Here is a 19,282-nt window from a genome sequence, read left to right as displayed (position 1 = left end):
TTAAAAAGTTCCTCCTTCATCCAAATGTGTTCCAGGAAAGACTCTTTAACTCTTCTACTATACATATATGTCCTCTTAAAGCAACACTGAATACCCAAATGCATAATCCAATAATGGGATAGAGTGCTAAACGTATCAAATATGACACTGGGGGCTTGTCAGACTGAAATCTTTGTTGACTATAGTTGTGAATTTGCGACCGCAGGATTTGAACGTGGCTAGTTTCACAGCTCAAGTCCGGGGTGGAAAACTATATTCAACAATTGAGGTCTGTTGGTTTGCGGACTGGCTGCCGTTTGCACGCTCCGACCAATTGTAAACACTCCGGCTGGATCACCTATCGCTGCGTAGCATGACCACGACATTTCTGTGTTGTAATTTAGGTCTTTACACGGCTTCACCCTGCACACAGACTCCCGTGGAACCACACGCCGACTTACTGTGCAGGAGACTTATACTTATACGCGTGTCCTTTAGAGATACACACTCGCACATGTGGCTCGCAGACATGCGCGCGGTCCCACGTGCAGCTTTATGAAATGAGTGTTATTGTGAAGCTGCTAAACAGTCATCATTCCTCTGGACCCGTGATTTAAGGATCACCGTCTGACCACACTCACACTGTCTGCCTCCGAAGCCACTGTCACTAGGCACACTGCGCTACATCTCACTCAGCAGACATATTTTCCAGTAGCTCCTAAGTGCTGGCGATGTTGACAGAAGACACAAACCCCCTGCTTTAATGTCTATTGCACATGTATCCAGTATAGAGTCACGGCGACACACCGAAGGTGGGCAGGAAACCACACACGGGACTCCAAATGAATGATGATGTTGCTCCATAATGGCTGCATAAACAAGAAGTTTGCCCTACCAACTTATAAGGTGATAATATGTCAATGATACGTTGAGTTTGTTTCTGTTTCATTCACGTGACCAAAGAAATGTGTTACTGCACACATCCATAACACACATACTGTTAACAATCAATTATTTGAATCTGTTTTAATTTGTGCTTAAGCGTCAGACCGATAAATCACGGTGCACCTACTGTAAGGACAAGGACTTAAACGTCCACTGCTGTGACAGACAAAATCATCAGGTTTGTGTGGAGTGACGAGATGATTGTGACTTTACTCAATACACCGGACAAAAATAAATGCTCTTTCTCCATTGTATTTTCCACAATGTTTGGATTTGTTTCATGCTAGACTGCCACTCTTTTAATTCCATCTTATTGAGCCCTCTTCTTCTTCTTCTTCATGTTCTTCTTCTGCAGTGGTTTATTGGAGAATCAGCACCCTACGGAGATTGTATTGGCAGTAGTGAATCGTTTTCTTTCCCGTATTTTCTGGAAATTGTTTTAAACTTTTCATCAACTGGAATGAAGACTGAGCCGCACGTACGTGTAAGCGCTCGCCGATGACAAGTGGGATCTCCGTTCTGCGCTCCATATCCAAACAGTAGAATGTTCTGCAAACAATACCTGTTTCAGAACAGCGCTGTTTATGCGTGCGCCGCTGCGCCAGCTGAGCAGGTGATCTGTCAACGTGGCCGGGACCCGTTGTGTGTTTATGCTGCTGAAAGACTGTGGTCACGAGCCGCCTGGACCACCTCCAGGTGTGGTCTAAGCGATGTGTCCTCAATGCGTCTCTGTACTTTAAGCTAGCCTCTTGTGATCAGATTATCCAGAGTGTCTTAACGGTGCCATGCTAACTATTTCTTTCACTTTTCATCAGTTGATTTTATTAACCTTTAACTCAAAGTGGCCCATGTGGTTTTCTATCTGACCGGTCAAGATCCGTTAGTGTCATGAGATTGTAGATTGCAAGTGACTGAATACCCCTCACCTCAATTTCCTCGTTTAACCGTGCAGCAGAACCTACAATATCAGTTTAAAACAAGAAAGGCCCTCTCTAAAGACGCCATAGAAACATGGAGGTCTCCATGGAAGACGGCCTGCTCCCCGTGTAGATATAAAGGGATCATTCTAAGCTACAAAAACAATACAATAATGAAAATAAAATTCTTAAAGTCTCATCAGATCTTCCTAAATCCACATATTGTGGCTAAAATCAATCTTATCTATCTGGACCAATTCTCTGGAGTGTGACTTTCAGAGAGTGCTGTTGTGTAAAAACTTGAAGGAGCTGTTTCCCTTCACAGCTGTGGCCAAAACAGAGAGATGACCCCTACCTGCAACTCTAGCCTTTGTCAACTGGAAGCCACACTGCCACTCGTCAAGCGGACCACACACGGAGTGAGAGGAAGCACTGTAAACCCAAAGAGGAAGCAGAAAGTAACGGGCTAAAGAGGCAAAAGGGGAGAGGAGTCTTGTTATCACAGGGGGGAAAAAATGAAATGGTGAGTAGTTTTTTCCACCATAAAAACTCATAATGTATGTCCGCCACCTCCCCCCCTCAGTGTCAAACGTGCAGTCCTTAGCATCTCGCATCAACAGCGCTGTCCTCTCTCTCTCACAGCGTTGCTGTTAAAGTGAGTTGGGTTTATTTTCTTTTTATATGGAGTTTCCATCATGCTCCACTCCCTCTGTGGTTCCAGCACGGCTGGCCAGATTGCAATAAAATGCTCAAAGGACATCAGAGAGGGAAAAGGAGACCTATTTGTTAGCCTAACAAAATCTCCAGTTGTTAAAAAGCCAGCTTAAGTGCTGCAGCGTAGGCCAAGACAAGTGGCTTAACAACAGTTGCAGAGAGGCTTCAGTCTCTTGTCAGACTGTCAGTGTCTGCGCTGAAGATGGCTCAAGTAGTCAGCCATCTGAATACAGTTGCTTCATTTAAGCTGTTTATTTCATGCGAAAGGTAAATTAAAAGCATTTAAAATTATAAAAAAAACAAACATCATAACTCAAACCAAAGATGTTTTGGTCATGTAAAAAAAATCAAAAAAAAAATCAAGCAAAGTCATCATAAAAACATCTGCTCTCTGCTTGTGTTTGCTAAAATTATGGCTTTAAAATAAAAGAGCGGAATGACTGCGGAGTCTGAGTTTTTCGTGCAGTCTGCTCCGTTCGCATGTGAAGCGGACGAAAACTTAAAGCAGATTTTTCTTTGTTTTATATTGTGGTTCACTGAACCTTGAGAAGTAACCCGTCCTGACAAATTCGTGTCAGTGTTCCCTCTGTCTTTGTCTCAGTCCCGTAAACGAACGCTTTTCTGAAAATAGATGTAACTGAGTCTGATTTCACAGATACGGACTCCGTAATTTGATTTTAGATTTTAGTCGGCAGCAAAGCCCAGAGCAGAGATAGCGTAATGTGCAATATTTTTATTATATTTTGTGGCGTTTGTGCACGTAAGATTAAATCGAAATGCCTCTAATGGAGGAATCTGTCAGACAATGCGTCGCACACACAGAAATAAGATAAATCAGACTTTAACTGCACAGAAAATACTTGTTGGATCTGCTATTTGTTAGTTTTCGTGTTTTTGATATTATCAGTGTATCATATTTTCTAAGACAGGTCTAAAATCTGCTGTAGTTAGTGTATACGATTTTTGAAGCCAGCACTTCCTCTCCGCTCTGACCCTGGTGTACGGTGGGTCACTTGGATCCCCCAGCTCTGCTCAGTGACCCGGTCACAGTCTGGGTCATCACATAGCCCCAGAGGTCAAATAGCTGTAGGAACGCACATTAATCTGTGAACACTTGATGAAACTGGCCCTTAAGCGCTCCCTCTCTCTCTACTGTCCAGCCTCCCCTCGCTTGCTGCGCTGGCAGCTGTGCCCGAGAATAGGCATGTAAACCATGCAGGCCTGACACCAGTTGTTTTGACTGAGAGCACTGAGGCACTGACTTATTGTGCAACACAAGGCAGAGCCGTCAGCCTGGCCAGCTAGAATACAGAAACGCCTGCTGCAAACTCACCCTCCCAGTTCAGTGTAGGGATCTATTCCAGGATGGAGAATGGAAACATTTTCTCTAGAAATGCGCAGTTAATCGTATCAGAAGTTGTTGATTCACACGATGGAGTGTATTTCTCATTACTGTACAGCTCTTGTTAAATCCACACCCGATACAACCACTATGGTACCTACTGTAACTAGAAACATTTAGCACCACTAACCACTGCTTAAATGTCAACAGTGGAATAATGTATAGTGGTCTATTGATATTTAGGTTGGCTTTTAAAGACACAACATAAGCTTTTAACATTAACTTCATATGATCTGATCATTCATCTACACAGACATTTTTACTGAAGACCAACTGATCAGCATGACTCAGGAGAGGCCAGCTCTGTGTAGTAGCTTCTATCTCCTTTGGCCACTGACAGGAGAAGTTATCAACACTGACCATCTTGTGATGTTCTCCTGGGAAACGTTTGGACCTGGCGTTCATTCATGTGGATGTTACTTAGACATGTAGCACCCACCTAGACCAGACCAGGCACCCCCACCCCATAGCAATGACAATCCTTGATGGCAGCAGCCATCCCCAGCAGGATGTAGCCTGACACAAGCAAACACACAAAAACGCTTTAGGAACAACTCAAATAAACATGAAGAACAGCACAAGGTGTTGACCTGGCCTCCAAATTCACTAGATACACAGAGGCCCTTCCCCTCAACCCATAGGACCCAAAGTCCCCCACTAACAACATCCTGTTGCCAGACACCACAGGACACCCTCAGAAGGCCCATGTCCATTCCCTGATGAGTCACAACTGTTTTGGAGGCACAAGGGAGACCTACACAATATTAGGAAGCATTAGGTGGTCATAATGTTATGCCTGATCGGTGTACTTGTTGACTGAGGTGTGCTGGTGCGTTGCCGGCAGTTCATCCTGTCGGTTTGGTGTGTTAAAAGCAGAATCAAGGGTCGATAGAAACAATCTGAATCTTTGTGCAGCAGGTTGAACAGAGCGCCTGTGTTCCTAAAGTGCTTTTACGTGAACATGTGATCTTATTTCTGTGTCACGCAGTGTCTCACACGTCCCCGTCCAATTTTTGCACGGACTAGCAGCTGAGAAGTTCTTGTGGTTATTTATGTGCATTCTGTCTCCGTCTGATATTATGTCTTCATGAATGCCCTCTGTATTTGCGCACTGACACGACTTGAGGCAGTCGGGAGCCTCTGGGTGTGTCACACCACTGCATTCTTGTAACATTAACGCGCAAACTTAAAAAAAAAAAATAAAAAAGCAACTATATATGCAATTTCAAGTTCCATTTCATTATAATTAGATTTTGTTTTGTCATTACACTGAGGGATTTCTAAACTCTTGAACTGCTGGGGCATGGATTAGTGTCAGGAGATGTGCGAATGCAAAAGGAAGCTTGTAAAATAATGCATTATTTATTTGGGTGTACCAATTAAAATGCCCAGACAGACATGTTAAAACATTCCAGATGGAGATGTGCAAAGACTATGAGAGGAAACCAATCTTCCCAACAGGGTCGCATGTCTGCCTTACTGATTAGACCCCATTTGTTTCCAAACTTCGCTGCTGATTATAGCAGCTTGACTCTGAACTATTTCTGACATTTGAGGGAATCCTTAAGAGGTTTTAGAGGAAGGATGCCAGGATGCGAGACCTGAACACCCTCAAACCTTCCCAAATTATCCCCTCACAATTCTTTTACTACCCAGATAATGATTCATTACAGTTGCAACGCTCCACACGATAGTTTAACCACTTTTGATTCCAGTAAAGTCCAGCCTACAAGCCTTGCCAATAAACAAACATACTGTAATTAGGCTACTTAAAACCTAAAAGTTGGACTTTTCAGGGCTCACACACGGTGGTCTTAGTCTAGATTTTTAATCAAAGGTATACAGACTGCTCCAAATTACCCCCACTCAACAAAAGTGGCTCATTTGTTACTTCACTTGGATGTTTGAGCATTACTCTGCTGAGTGATGCATGTGCAGTTTGACACTGAGTTTAAACATTCATCTGGTGGAAAGTTTCACCTTGAATGTGTGTTTAATGCTTGTATGAATATGTCTGAATACACATGTGTGGGGCAGAAACATGCAACTTCCTGTGCTTAGAATAAATTTTCTGTTCAGTTTAAGACATTTTGTGCCTCTTAAAGGGGAACTACTGTTTTTACAGCCTGGACCTTATTTCTTGCATAAAATACTATTCTTTACTCACCCATATAACTTTTGTATAATTTGTAGTCGTTCGGGAGATAATTAGATGTGTGTATATCCATATATTGGGAGTGACTGGGGCACCGAAACGCAGCCTCTAAATAACGCATTATCTGCCGCGAAACTCATTAATTTCACCAATATTTTGTTATCGTACGCTAGTGCTATTTCCCGTTGAGTCCGGAGTTACCTGTTATTATCATCCGGGTCTGTAGGTCAATCTACGGACCCCGGATGATGTCTTCTGACCTGGATGATGTCATCTCTGGGTGCCACGCGCACCAGCGACAGTCGGCTTGTTTTTAACAGGTAACTCTGGACTCAACGGGGAATAGCACTTGCGTACAATAACAAAATATTGGTGAAATGAACGACTTTGCGGCAGATAATGCGTTAATTTGAGGCTGCGTTTCGGTGCCCCATTCACTCCCACTATCTATATGGATATATGATCATCTTATTATCTCCCGAACGACTACAAATTACACAAAAGTTATATGGGTGCGTTGTAAAAAACAGTAGTTCTCCTTTAATTAATCAAATAGTAACATATTTTTAATAAGGGAGAAGAAGCAGATTTGTTTATGTTCATGTTGTTCAGGTTTGCCATTCAATTTGTGATTCCCATCTTTAGCACTTTAGTTATCACATAATTTATTTATTTTTTTGCCTGTAGCCTCGAGGCTGCGGTGTTTAGGTATGTATGTTTGTGTCATGCATATGCACGGTGGCGTTCTTTTAGCCGTTTACCAAAACATGTTCATGTGTAGTTATGTGGGTTTAAAGTGCAGAGTTGCAGCTTTAATTTAAAGGGGTATTCACATGCAAATTGGGAGAATGGCTGTAGAAACAACAGTTTTTTACGCAGTCAACCATTTACAGTGACTCGAAAGTGATCGGACAGATGAACATGATCAGAAATAACATGTTCGTTTCTTATAGTTTGGCCAGAATTCTTTGCAGACAGTCACTGCCTGAAGTCTGGAGCGTACGGACACCACAAAAGAATGGTCTCCTCCTTTGTGGAGACTTTGGCCTTAGGGCTTTGTCTTCTTCCAAACATATATGGATCTAACTATATATCCTTTGCCTAGATGTATGAATGTACAGTATCTGCTTCTGATTGTGTCTTCCTTTCATTTCCTTCCATCATTCTTTTTGTGTCGTTCTAGGCAGTGGGCCTCAAGCGGATGGTTCCTCCCAGCTGGGTTCTTCTTTAGGTATTTTTCCCATTAAAAAGTTTTTTCCTTAGAGCTTTCTCTGGGGGTTTCATACTCTGGCTTCTCTTAAGATCCTTGAAATATTTTTATCATTAACATATGAAAAAGATCTGAATTGAATTTGATGTCTGAGATGTCACTGAATAAAACAAACCCTGGTTCTGTTCTTCCACCGAGCGTCCCCTTCAGCCCAGAGAAATCTTCACCGGACTATGTTTACATCTTAAAGGGGAAACCCAAGGCAGCTTTAATGCAATATCCTGAGCAGCTCCTGCACACAAGGGGGCCTGACTCCCGGAGAAATTTGATCCCGCATTCGGCCCTTTAAAGGAAAATGGGATGAGTCTGTTGAATGGAGCCGTGAGTGAGTCCCACTGAAGTCTGCGCTCCGCGGAAAGCCAAGGACAGCAGCGGGACGGGGCCGAGGGAAGACATGAAAACGCTGCAGAGAAATGAATGAGAGGAGAGAATGAAAGTCGAAGCGGCGGAGGAGAAGTTATGAGCACAACTGCGACGATTTACCGGGGAAGGTGTCCGTGAGCGGAGAAACCCGAGTGAGGGGGGGACAGACAACAAAGTCACAAGGTAAAGTCTCTGTGAATGTCTCTGTTGCAGAACGAAACTACGGCGATTCATCTATATATGACTTAGATCTTGTTGTGCGGAGTCACTTGCTGATTTTACGCACATGCCAAAGGATAAATTTAGCCACAGGAGGTGGTTTGGGACAAAAGACGCCGGTGCAGCTGTGTATTTTGAGAGATGTCTGGTGCCTGGTTGAACTTTTTTCTTTTGCTTTTTTTTTTGCTGACTGACGGTTTACGGTCGCTGCTGATCTGCTAAGCAGCGCGCACACCTGTTCCTTGTAGCCTTTTTTTCGTCTAAAAACCTTGGCCACTGCGTCCCCCCGCAGTAGCTCTAAAATCATTTGCTAAAAGCTTAAATCAATCCTGTATGTGGAGCAAGAGGAAAATACATCTGTTGCACTGCATTTGCATGACATTAAAGGAAAGTGTGCACATTTTTTTGTCTGCCACACATGCACATCATTTATTTTTCCTCATGTTTTTGCAAAGACTTCTGTGGCTTTCTGTGATTAAACTGCATTTTTCACCCAGGAACAAAAGCTTTCTTCGTGCCCTGCAGTGCTAGTGGAGAGTCAACACTTAAAAGTGTGCTCGCAGGACAGGAGAGTTGCAGAGGTAGATGTTTACACCTCAGTGCAGTGGAATGTCAGGGCCTGTATTTAAGGCTGGGGCTGATAATGAGAGTGGTCAGTTTGCAGAGGCCTGTCATTAACCTGCGCTCAGGAGAGAGAGAGCTGCAGGTCTGCTTCGCTGGCAAGAAGGTTAGAAGAGAAGAGGATGTGGAGGGAAGAAGGGAGGGTGGGAAAGGTGCTGCAGGAGGAGAGGGGAAGGAAAGTGGGAGGAGAGGTGAGGCAGATAGAAGGAGGAGGAGGAAGATAAGACAAATAAGAAGATAAACGGTGGGAGGATGAAGATGAAGTATACGCATGATTTAAAAAGTGGGCTGATGACTTCCATCGGCCTTTGCAGTGTTTTGGGTGTCTGTGTGAGGGATCGCTCAGTTAAGATAAAAACCAGGGCAAGTGTCGTTGTTTAGTTAAGTTTTAAAACATTCTTCTGCACCCGGTGACACTAACCTCTCTTTAGTTTATGAAATGTGAAGCAGCGCTGGAGATTTTTGCCCTTTTTATTTGCATGAGGATCTCGCAGCTGTGGCTGTAAAACGGGACCAAAATAGCGAGGCCCTAATTCAAACTAAAGTGTGAGGCCTACTTGAGCGGATGGGAGTCTACAGAGGTCCCCCTTTGTTAAACATATGGGGCCGCAGAGGAGCAGATAAGGCAATATTTAAGGCACCCGCACTTGACTCCTCGCGCTCTCCGACAATTTGTCAGCGTCACCGCACCGAGATCTGCCCCGCTGACACGAATCTGCAGCGGCTGACCCAGATTTACACCCGTGCTCCTATGCTGTCTGACGGGAGTCTTTTTTATTTAAAGGGGGGGTGGGGGAGGGATATGCCAAAATGCAGTGAAGCCAAGTTGGACCTCAGCAGAGACAACAACAGAGGGGATTTGAAATGTCTGGTGGGGATGATATCACTGAACCACCTAATCACTTACATCACCACAGCTGCATGCTCAGCAGTGTGTCAGTGTGTGTGCACATGTGTCTGTTTCCAATATATTTCCCTGTGTATCTCCATCTGTGTCGGTCTGCGCTCTGGTAAGCAAGCGCTGAAGAGTTACGACTGGCTGCCGAGTGTGTGTTTGAATATGTGGTGATTAAGGAGGCTCTAGACAATGGAAGGGCTGACTTGAGACTTGAGACTTGAGCACATGAGCAGCACGCACCCTCGGTCCTTTTTTCCTGTTTGAGGAATGGCAAAGGTACAGTCGCACAGCCGGAGAGAAACAGCAAACACTTTCCCATCCAAACAATTTTATTACGGTCTGTGATAGGTTTGGATAGAAACTCTTCTCGCTGGATATCAAATCGTGCTCAGTTTGAGGAATAATGCAGTGTAACTGTCAGTGGAAAGCGGGCCGTCTGCGGTGGCAGCCCGTAGAAACTATCCTGCTGGGATCTTTGCGGTGGCGTTTCCATTCAGCCGTCTTTCCCAGTGTTTGCTCTGGCTGTGGCTGTGTGCAAGCTCTTGCAGCTAGATGGAAGTGAAGGGGCTTCCAGGGCCCTCATGTCTGTCTGCAGCCTGGATGGAACTCACCATTCTGGGCTACATGTGTCGGCTCTGGGTGGGCCCGAGCGTTACCAAACATGGATCCACCGAGATGATTGCGGATGGCTCGTTTTTGTTTTCTTAGATTTCCTCTCTGCCCGTGCCACCTGAATGTTCCAAGCTCTGGCATGTGACACACAGACACCGAAGAGCATATTCAGTGGAAAACTGTCTCCTGCACTTCTGTAAACCATGCCACGGTGGAGGGTTATGCTTATGCAGAAGGAGAAGATGTTGGGCTGTATGACACGCCACACACACAAAAATTCCCTCTTCCATGACAGGTTGGTGTTGTAGGGTTGATCTTGTCCTCATGCACTCTGAGGCAGGGAGGAGTTGTAACCTTTGGTTGCCTTCCCTCCTTCACCCTGCACAGTAAAAAGTTTAACTTCCTGATTATTCATATTGGGGTCCTGGCACACGTTAGCATGAGCTGAAACAACCCCCCCCTGCGTGCAACAAGCAGGCAGCGCTGAGGGAATTGGTTCAGGGAGAATTAGCACGGTGGTGCTGAGAGTGTTTAACCAGCAAATGGCTTGTTTACACCCTGATGTTTGAGCTTCTAGAGGAGGGCCTGGCTTCCTCTTTCCCGGCTTGCCACAGTCTGACCCAGAGAAGGGTTTATTCAAGCGGACTGATCCCTCTTCTTCCCCACACTAGCGTCCGGTTTTACTTGACCTTCATGCCCTTGAGTTTGCCCCAGAGAGAGAGAGAGAGAGAGAGGGAGATGTTGGTAGATGGACCTTGACTGTCCAGCTTGGGTACAGCGGTTGGCTGGCGTAACCTCCACATGCACGACTTCTGTAATTTGTTTGCTAGGCCTGTATTTATGAGCATGCTAATTGTAGGGAGCACCATGGTGCAGTTATATTCGCTGGACTTTGAACGTCTGCTGTTCTGCTGACGGTGTCTGGCTGCACTCAGCCCGTCTGTCTTTCTGTCTGAAAACTAAGCCTTTCAAAGTTCCTGAAACTTCTTTTCGATATTTAAAAATTCACTCACATCTCTACATCGTCACACGAGCTACAACTTAAAAGCTGATTGTTATGGCTGCTTTTATCTAAAGATAATTAGACTTGTATTGAGTACACACAATAGGGCTTTAACCTTCGTTAATTAGTATCTTGCCAGAGAAAAATAGCCACCAGTCAGTCCTCCTCAGGTAAAAATAACTTCAGCGCCCCAGTTTCCCACATTCAGCACTCGGCCCATTCATTGTCACACATTCTTTCCTCCTTTCTTCGCTGAGGCGATTTGACAGCCCCCCCCCCTCTGGCCGTGATGGGACTGTCATGCAGAAAGACACCATTGTGCCGTGCAGGATCTCGTTTCGCTCCTTCCTTGTAATTAAGAAGGGATTGCACGGCGGCTAGGGGGTTGTGGGTGAGGGGATTGGGTTAGTAGGTAATTTGGCTAAAAAGCAGAGCACCGACCTGCTTAGTGGCTGGCAGGCCTGGGAGCCGGCACGCATGAACCGGCTCCCCCGCTGACACAGAGCCTTCCTGCTGAGGTTTTGTTCAGTGTGTGTGGGCATGTGGAGAGACTGCGGACGAATAGGAGGGAAAGATTCAGATTGTCACGAGTGATAGTTGTTTTCTATGAACTAAACATGTGGACATATGTTTCTCTTTGATTGGCATCACAGAGAAACGCAGAAAGTGAGAGGAAGCATTCATTAATTGTGTGTCATTGTGGACTCATTGTTAGTGTTTGGTTTACTCACATTTCCTCAGTGAATCATGGGAAGTGCGGTCAGCAATGAGCACTTGAGAGGCTATAAACTCACATTTTTACTTGTCTTGTGCTGTAAATGAAACCAGAAGGTGACCTGCACAAGAAAAATGTCATTACAGGAGTATTCGCGCCTAATGTTCAGGCTGATATGTGTCATTTCGTGTCTTAGCGCGGAGATAAACTTTCTCGGGTTCTTTACAGCGAACTCGAACCATACCGACACGAGCGTTTTTCTGTCTTTCAGACCGATCCGAGCCCAGCGGCAGAGCTCTGAATCGTCGCCATGGCTGACGTGTTGGAGAGCAGCGGAGCAGGAGCCGTTGGAGCGGCCAGCGTGGATTGGCAGAAACGCTGCATCGCTCTTGAGATGCAGCTGCTGAGGTTCCGGCTCCAGGCGGGGAAAATCCGAGAGCTGCTGGCAGAGAAGGTAAGAAAAAAAAAAAACTAAACATGAGGGGTAGAAGTAGCACAGAAGTTGAAATCGCTCCATCGTTCACTCATTTATAACTTCCCGTGTAGAAGACACTCAATAGTTTGATCAGTAGTGAGCAGTAAATTAAGATTTTTGATACTTGACCAGTGGTAATCATCTCTCATAGGTGCAAAGTCACACATCAGTACATGGAATTAAGTAACTGATTAGCAAATCATGTCCAGACCTGGTGTTAACGTGTGTCTTGAGTGATATGATTGCAGCAACATGCATCATCAGTAGAAGTCTTATCACAGTTTTGCTTGCAGTATGCAGACGTACACCAACAACATCTGGAGAGCACAGGAATATTGTACAAACAGCTGTTGTCTTCAACGTTGTCTCCGCTGTTTCAGAACCACTCTGTTCGTATCATGTGCATCCTGACGTGGGGACATGATACAAATTCTTAAACACAATGAGCTATGAAATAACGCCCTGGCATTAGTTACTTTAGGGACCCACACAAAGCTCAGATTATAACTCAAACTTCACTGAATGGCCCAGGCCACCTCCAAATGTGTAAATTTACCACTTGAGATTGGATCTCTCAGGACACATGTCAATACTAGGTCTGTTGTGTCCCATTAGCCGAATGGAAACATATAGTGCGTAAAGTTCACACTAAGAATTTCCGATCATTCTAAAATAAAATGGCAGAAGCTGTGTTTGCGTTTCAATAGTTGTTGCACCAGTTAAAGAATGCCTTAGTTAATTAAAGTTTGTTGGATTTGGATTGATCTTTTTGCACAAATGGAAAGCAGCATTCAAGAGCAGCATTTCATTATTTTATAATCAAGATAGGGTGTACGTCCTTGTCCACAGAGTCCACCATATTTCACCACCATGTTTGTACAGTGGCCCATAATAATAATAATAATAGCCTTTAGTGTTTTTATGCTGTAGAAGGTTTTTGTAGGCTGGTTGCAGTCTGCAGCCTCACAGCTAGGTGTCAGTAAATTCAACACACTGGTCCTTTAAAGTGATTACTAAAGAGACATTTGCACATTAGTAAATCTAAACATTGTGTACCACGCAGTCTTGTTCTTAGTCTAGACAGAAACTGTTTGGTGTAGCTCACAGAACAAGCTGGTGTATCTGACAAATCTCAAGTTAGCTAATATGATAATACATGATCAATTTAGGATGGAAGAGTAAAAGATTTGTTCCACGTATTCTAAGCATCATAAGATAAGAAGCCAAACGTATGATGAGAACAGTGGGAACTGATTTTTATTTGCATATCCAGTTGCAGCAGCAGCAGCTGTGGGTCAGAACAAAGACTGACTGGTATTTTTCTATGGCCAAACCACAACTGTTGCACCTAAAACGCCAAGAAACAACTCAAATTGGTTTGTCTTTATAAATAATGAACTACAAGCTTCAGAGCTATTTTAGTTACTACATTCTTTACAATTAACTGGAGTTTTAGTGTGATTTTTGGCTAGAGCACGTATCACATGTGTGGACTTATGATTTGATACGGCAGCGAAGAGGCATGAATAGTTTAGTATGAATTGGATTTGTGGCTTTGAACCATTTGAACCATAGTGCTACTGTGGAAATTAGATTTAAACTAATCTCTCATCTGCAGAATAAGACATTGAGCTAGATGTTCTGACCGAGCCCTGTACACTGCTTCATCATCTTCCTGTGATCCGCCGCCAGTGTTTTTAAGAGTTTTTTTACGCATGAGGAAACAATTAGAGCACGTGGATCAGTTAGAAATACAGATGTGGATGACTGTATGTTTATGTGTATGAGCAAAGACAGATGAGATTACTCAGCTTATTTGGTAAACACTCGGTCCACTCCTTGTGTGTCATCGTAGGTCGGCAACGGTCGCAGCCAAAAGGAATATTTAACATTTAACTCATCACTTCTGGTTCTTCCCCTCAAGTTGGGGGAATAACCGCTAGCCGCCGGCCAAATGCTTGTAAAACTGTGGCTGTTGTAAGGCTTGACTACCAGACACTTTGGAAAGTAATCAGCTGTCATCGGGAGATTTGGCTCTGTTCTGACGATTTGTTGGTGAAAGAGTGGAAGTGTTTGGATCGTGAGGAAGAAGCAGCAGAAATCTGTTTTCCCCCGTCCTGACTTTTCTCCCTTTTAGAGGTGATTTACAAAGTGGTAGTTTCTTTGAGATCCAAATAGCTTCGGGTTGCTTTTGTTTGTCACGGCGGTTTGCTTTCGGCATCATCTCTAACTACAGAGTGGTAGAGAGGTTCAGTTCAGTTGGTCGGCAGGATGTTTACAGTCCAAACATAACCCTGTGGCTGATAAGAGTGCGACGACTCCCTGCTGCGTCCTCTGTCAGGTTCCATCAGACCTCCAGCTCCTCTCCGAGGTCCCCGTACAGCACACTCATGCCAACATTTTGAAATCATTAATAAAGATTTTGTCCACTGCAGTGATCTACACCAGCCAAATGGATTTTTCACAACCTGGCAGCTTAGTATTGTACCACAAAAAGACCAAAACAAGCGTCATCCATGGAGCAAAACTCAAAGACATTTTTATTTCCCAGTGGCATAGATCTCTGCTGCGCTCCAAAAACTATTAAACACAGTTCCTTCATTAACAAAGGCTCTCGTATTCCATTAATTACCAGAGTAATAGCCCAATCAAATTGAAAATGTCGTATTGAGAGGGTGGTGTAAACGTTTGGTAATCTGTTCAATAGGAAAACCTTGGCACCTAATAATAGTGTAAGATGTTGGTCGTTCGGTTGTTTCTCTCAGGTTGAAGTAAATACATTCATTCTGTCCATGTTTACTCCATGTGGGGGTGGTGTCAGGTGACGTGACGCAATTCCAGAAGAGACGGAAACGTGGAGGTGGCAAAACAAGCAAACAAGCGCAGCTAAAAATGTGCGTCCTTCCCAGTTATTTCCTTCGACTGAATGAATTCAATATGTCCAATAAAAAACGTCTTCCTCTGTTGTATTTGGGAAGATTTGATGCTCTACAGTGGGCAGAACCTCTTTGAACATGTCAGGAGTCATATTCTGAGTAATGTAAACGTACACCATTCAGCCACAACAATATGACCACTGAGAGTAGTGGTAGAATTGAATAACATTGACCATCTTATGTTCTGCCTTTGGACCTGGCATTCATTGGTGTGGATGTTACTTAGACATGTAGCACCCACCTAGACCAGACCAGGCACCCCCACCCCATAGAAATGACACTCCTTGATGGCAGCAGCCATCCCCAGCAGGGGGACACAGACAGAAACGGTTAAGGAACAACTAAAAGGTGTTGACCTGGCCTCCAAATTCACTAGATCCCAAACTGATCAAGTATCTGTGGGATGATCCACAGAGGCCCCTCCCCTCAAAGGCCCCCCTAGAACAACATCCTGTTGCCAGACACCACAGGACACCCTCAGAAGGCCCATGTCCATTCTCTGATGAGTCGCATCTGTTTTGGAGGCACAAGGGAGACCTACACAATATTAGGGTTAGTCATAATGTTATGCCTGATCAGAATAATTTCAGTCCTGTTGAAGGAATATTGTTGTAAACCAATAATCCTCAGCACTGCAATAGGTGCAGTGTTTTTTTATTTCTAACATGTAGCCAGAGTCCAGATCCAGGTCCAGTGTTGAGGTCATTGACGTGTGTGTTCAACAGTTAAAGACAAATCACTCTAAACTTTAATGTTTGCAGACAAGATTTCTACAGCTAGCTACCTTGAAACATCCGTTTAAAATATGGACTTATTACTCTCCTTCTCTTTCTTGTAATAACACATGATTATTTTTAAATGTTCTTTTTGGCCATGTTGCCAAAAACATTAGTTTTTTTTTATTTTTTGTGAAAAGGCTAATTAATCTCCCAGCGTTTCTTTCACTCTTTCTCTTGTAAACACACACATACGTACTGACACGCACACGCTGCTGAGCCGGGTTTAAGTGGAGGCCGTTGCTGCTGAGTGTGTTTTTCCTGACTTTTTTTTTTGGGGGGGGGGGGGGGGGGGGGGGTGCTGAGTGACTACCATTCCGTCATGTTATTGCTGTTTGGAAAGACTGCTTCACGCTCTTCATCTCCCTTCTTGCCAAGTTAGGAGTGTTTTACGCATTGACCCACTTTGGTATGGAAAAACATGAGAAAAAAAAAAATAAGTTGATGTGGTTGCCTGTGACATGGCATTTATCTCCAGAGCTTGAGAGAGGAAAGGAGATCCCCCGTTTGTCTGGTGGGTAGTGTAACAGGACGACAACTGCATTTAAGAATTAGTTTGAGTTTTTACTGCACACTTAGAAGGGGTGATCTGTTGTCGTCAGCAGTCACTCTTCTGTATTAAAGCTGAAATTTCTCCATGTACAGAAAACTGAAGAAGATTTGCAATTTATACGTGAGCTGAATCTATTTGTGGTAGTTAATAGCATTTAATACTCAAGGCATGCTTTAAGGCTCCTTTATGGTACTGCACGACATAGACGCTGTAACCCGCGCACGTAGCCTACGCTGGTGCAAGACATTCTGGCTCGCTCTGTAAAAACGCCACCCAAACTGCTGTGTCTTTCATGTTCATTCACTTTCGGCAATGGTGACTGAAACATCTGCCGAAATTTTGCCGAAGACAAGTCATGCAAATGTTTGTAACTCTGAACCTCCTCAGTTAATCTTTCCTCGATGTGTTCCATCTTTATTGATCCAAAACAATCAATTCGAAAATTGCAGAGATGGAGAAGCAGCCGGAAATACTGAAGCAGAAACACGCTACAACCGAGCGGACCAATCACAGCTCTTGCGGTCTTGCCACGGCACTTAGTTACATTTCTGTGGTGGTGCACGTCGGCTATGGCATTAGGCTCTGTGCTGTTATTGATGCAGAAGTCTAAATCTCCTATTAGTTGTGATCATGTTCACTCCTGCCTCACAGCGAGAAGGTCCCGGGTTCGAATCCATGGGCCGACTGGGCCTTTCTGTGTGGAGTTTGCATGTTCTCCCTGTGTCTGAGTGGGTTCTCTCCGGGTACTCCAGCTTCCTCCCACCATCCAAAGACATGCTGGTTAGGTTAATTGGTGATCCTAAATTGGCCGTAGGTGTGCATGTGAGTGTGAATGGTCGTCTGTCTCTCTGTGTTAGCCCTGAGATAGACTGGAGACCTGTCCAGGGTGTACCCTGCCTCTCGCCTGATGACAGCTGGGATAGGCTCCAGCAGACCCTGTGACCCTAAACAGGAACAAGCGGTTACAGAAGATGAATGAATGAATGTTCACTCCTACATATGCCTTTATTTATGTTAAAAACCTCCTTTCAAAGACTTCAAGACTCGTCCACTAACATGCTATCTACCTAGCTGCCTACACTGACCGCTCACCAGCATTCAAAGCTCCTCAGACTTTAGTTTATTGGGTTTCGATCACCAAGTATTCTTTTGAATACTTTTCCAAACTATCTCCAAGGACCACTTCCTAGATGGTTCTGTCACTGTCTTCAAATTGAAAAGATGAGGCTGTTGGGAATATCAACATTTTCCTCAGACAGAAAATTTCCACATATGAGGTTATAAATACCACAGGAGGGGCCGTTCATGTGGACTCTGTTTGTGAACACGGTAAACTCAACGCCATTTCAAGGTATAGCAAATCCATTTTATCCATAAAGTGTAAATTGTGTATATTTAAGTCACAAAGACACAAACATGATTACACCAGAGTTGGAATCAGTCAAATCAAAAGTCATTAGGATTCATCCTCAGGGCGTAATGAGTAACAACTGCGTGGCAGTATGTCCTTTACTTGTTGATGGATATTTCAGGCCGGACCAAAGTCATGCACTAACCAATGCTGTCGTTCCGAGAGCTTGGTTGTTTCATATAGGTGACAATGCTCAAAAATATTTCGGAAAGTCTAACAATGGCCAATTCTCCACTCTAAATTGTAATCGCTAAATCTTAATTCAACTGACGTCTCCTAGTAAGTGACTGAGAGTCTGCGAGGGCTTGAGACGATGTAAACAGGATGGGTCTTTCCTCAGTGACATATCGCGTTACCTTCCTAACGCCAAAAAGTGTTTCATACTGCTGAGGCTTTGGGACATTTTATTTTACATTCTGCACTTTTATCACGGCCAAGGCGCTTAAGGGACTGACTGTCTGATCTGAACGCTTTCCTGGCTCTCACCTTACATAGTGGACGAGATATCAAATTATGAATTATCTTGTTTTGGTTTTTTTTGTTTTTTTAAAGAAAAGCATCCTTAGGCAAAAATTAAAAGAAGTTCTTGATGAACTAGATGTGTCGTAGCATTTGTTCTTAACGCTCCATTATTTTTTTCCAGTGCGTCACAACATTATGACCTGTGGATAGCTCCTTCAGGAACAAATCTGCAGAATGACAGACTTGTGAAAAGTGTGCTTAAAGGGTTCAGTTTGATAGAGGGACAGATGGACTTAAGGTGGAACGCCCCTAAAAACCTGTGAGTCAATGAGAGTGGACATTAGGATCAAGCTGCTGTTGTTGTACATCCAGAATCCATCAAACACCTCAGATAAAGTTTTACAGGAGTCGTCTTATAAGAAGGTTTTGACTCATCCTCATTGATACTGTTTAGACCTAAATAAATCCATAAACTTTCATATTTGCTTACGAGTCAGAGCCAGATTATAGGAATAGTGGTATTCCTACTTCACGGTTTCCGTTCATTACTTGGCTAATTAAATACTGAACAAATTGGATTAATCTCTGCTATAAGCCTCACGTGATTTAAAGAGCGAGGCACTGTTATTTGACTCAAGCAAAGAAGACTCCTGGAAAGTTCACTGGGTTCACACCGGCGTGTATAAACATTTATTTTCACGGGGAGGCTTGTTTGGATCATGTCTTTTACCGCAAATGTGTTAAGGAGTCTGGCACCTTCTTGTGAGGTTTAATCATTTGTCTTAATGATTTAAAATATATCTTAATCTCTGAGGCGTAACCATTACTGCATTACGGATTTCTTAGGAGTGGCTCG

The 19,282-nt window shown here is 43.9% G+C and overlaps 1 protein-coding gene across 1 annotated transcript in view; it reads left to right on the top strand.

Moving 5' to 3' along the window:
- Window positions 1–7,335: 7,335 nt before the first annotated feature.
- The window catches only part of plekhh1 (pleckstrin homology domain containing, family H (with MyTH4 domain) member 1), a 36,457-nt gene continuing 24,510 nt past the window's right edge, over window positions 7,336–19,282 (top strand). Inside the window, exons 1-2 of the mRNA XM_084569558.1 lie at window positions 7,336–7,928; window positions 12,085–12,267. Of these exons, the coding sequence (XP_084425684.1) occupies window positions 12,124–12,267 (144 nt within the window). The 5' untranslated portion in view covers window positions 7,336–7,928; window positions 12,085–12,123. The remainder of the gene's footprint in view (window positions 7,929–12,084; window positions 12,268–19,282) is intronic.

Source organism: Chelon labrosus (genome assembly GCF_963514085.1).
Source record: "Chelon labrosus genome assembly, chromosome: 20".
NCBI lineage: Eukaryota > Metazoa > Chordata > Actinopteri > Mugiliformes > Mugilidae > Chelon > Chelon labrosus.
Note: the sequence above shows the minus strand (reverse complement) of the source record. Positions and strands in the feature narration are given on the sequence as shown.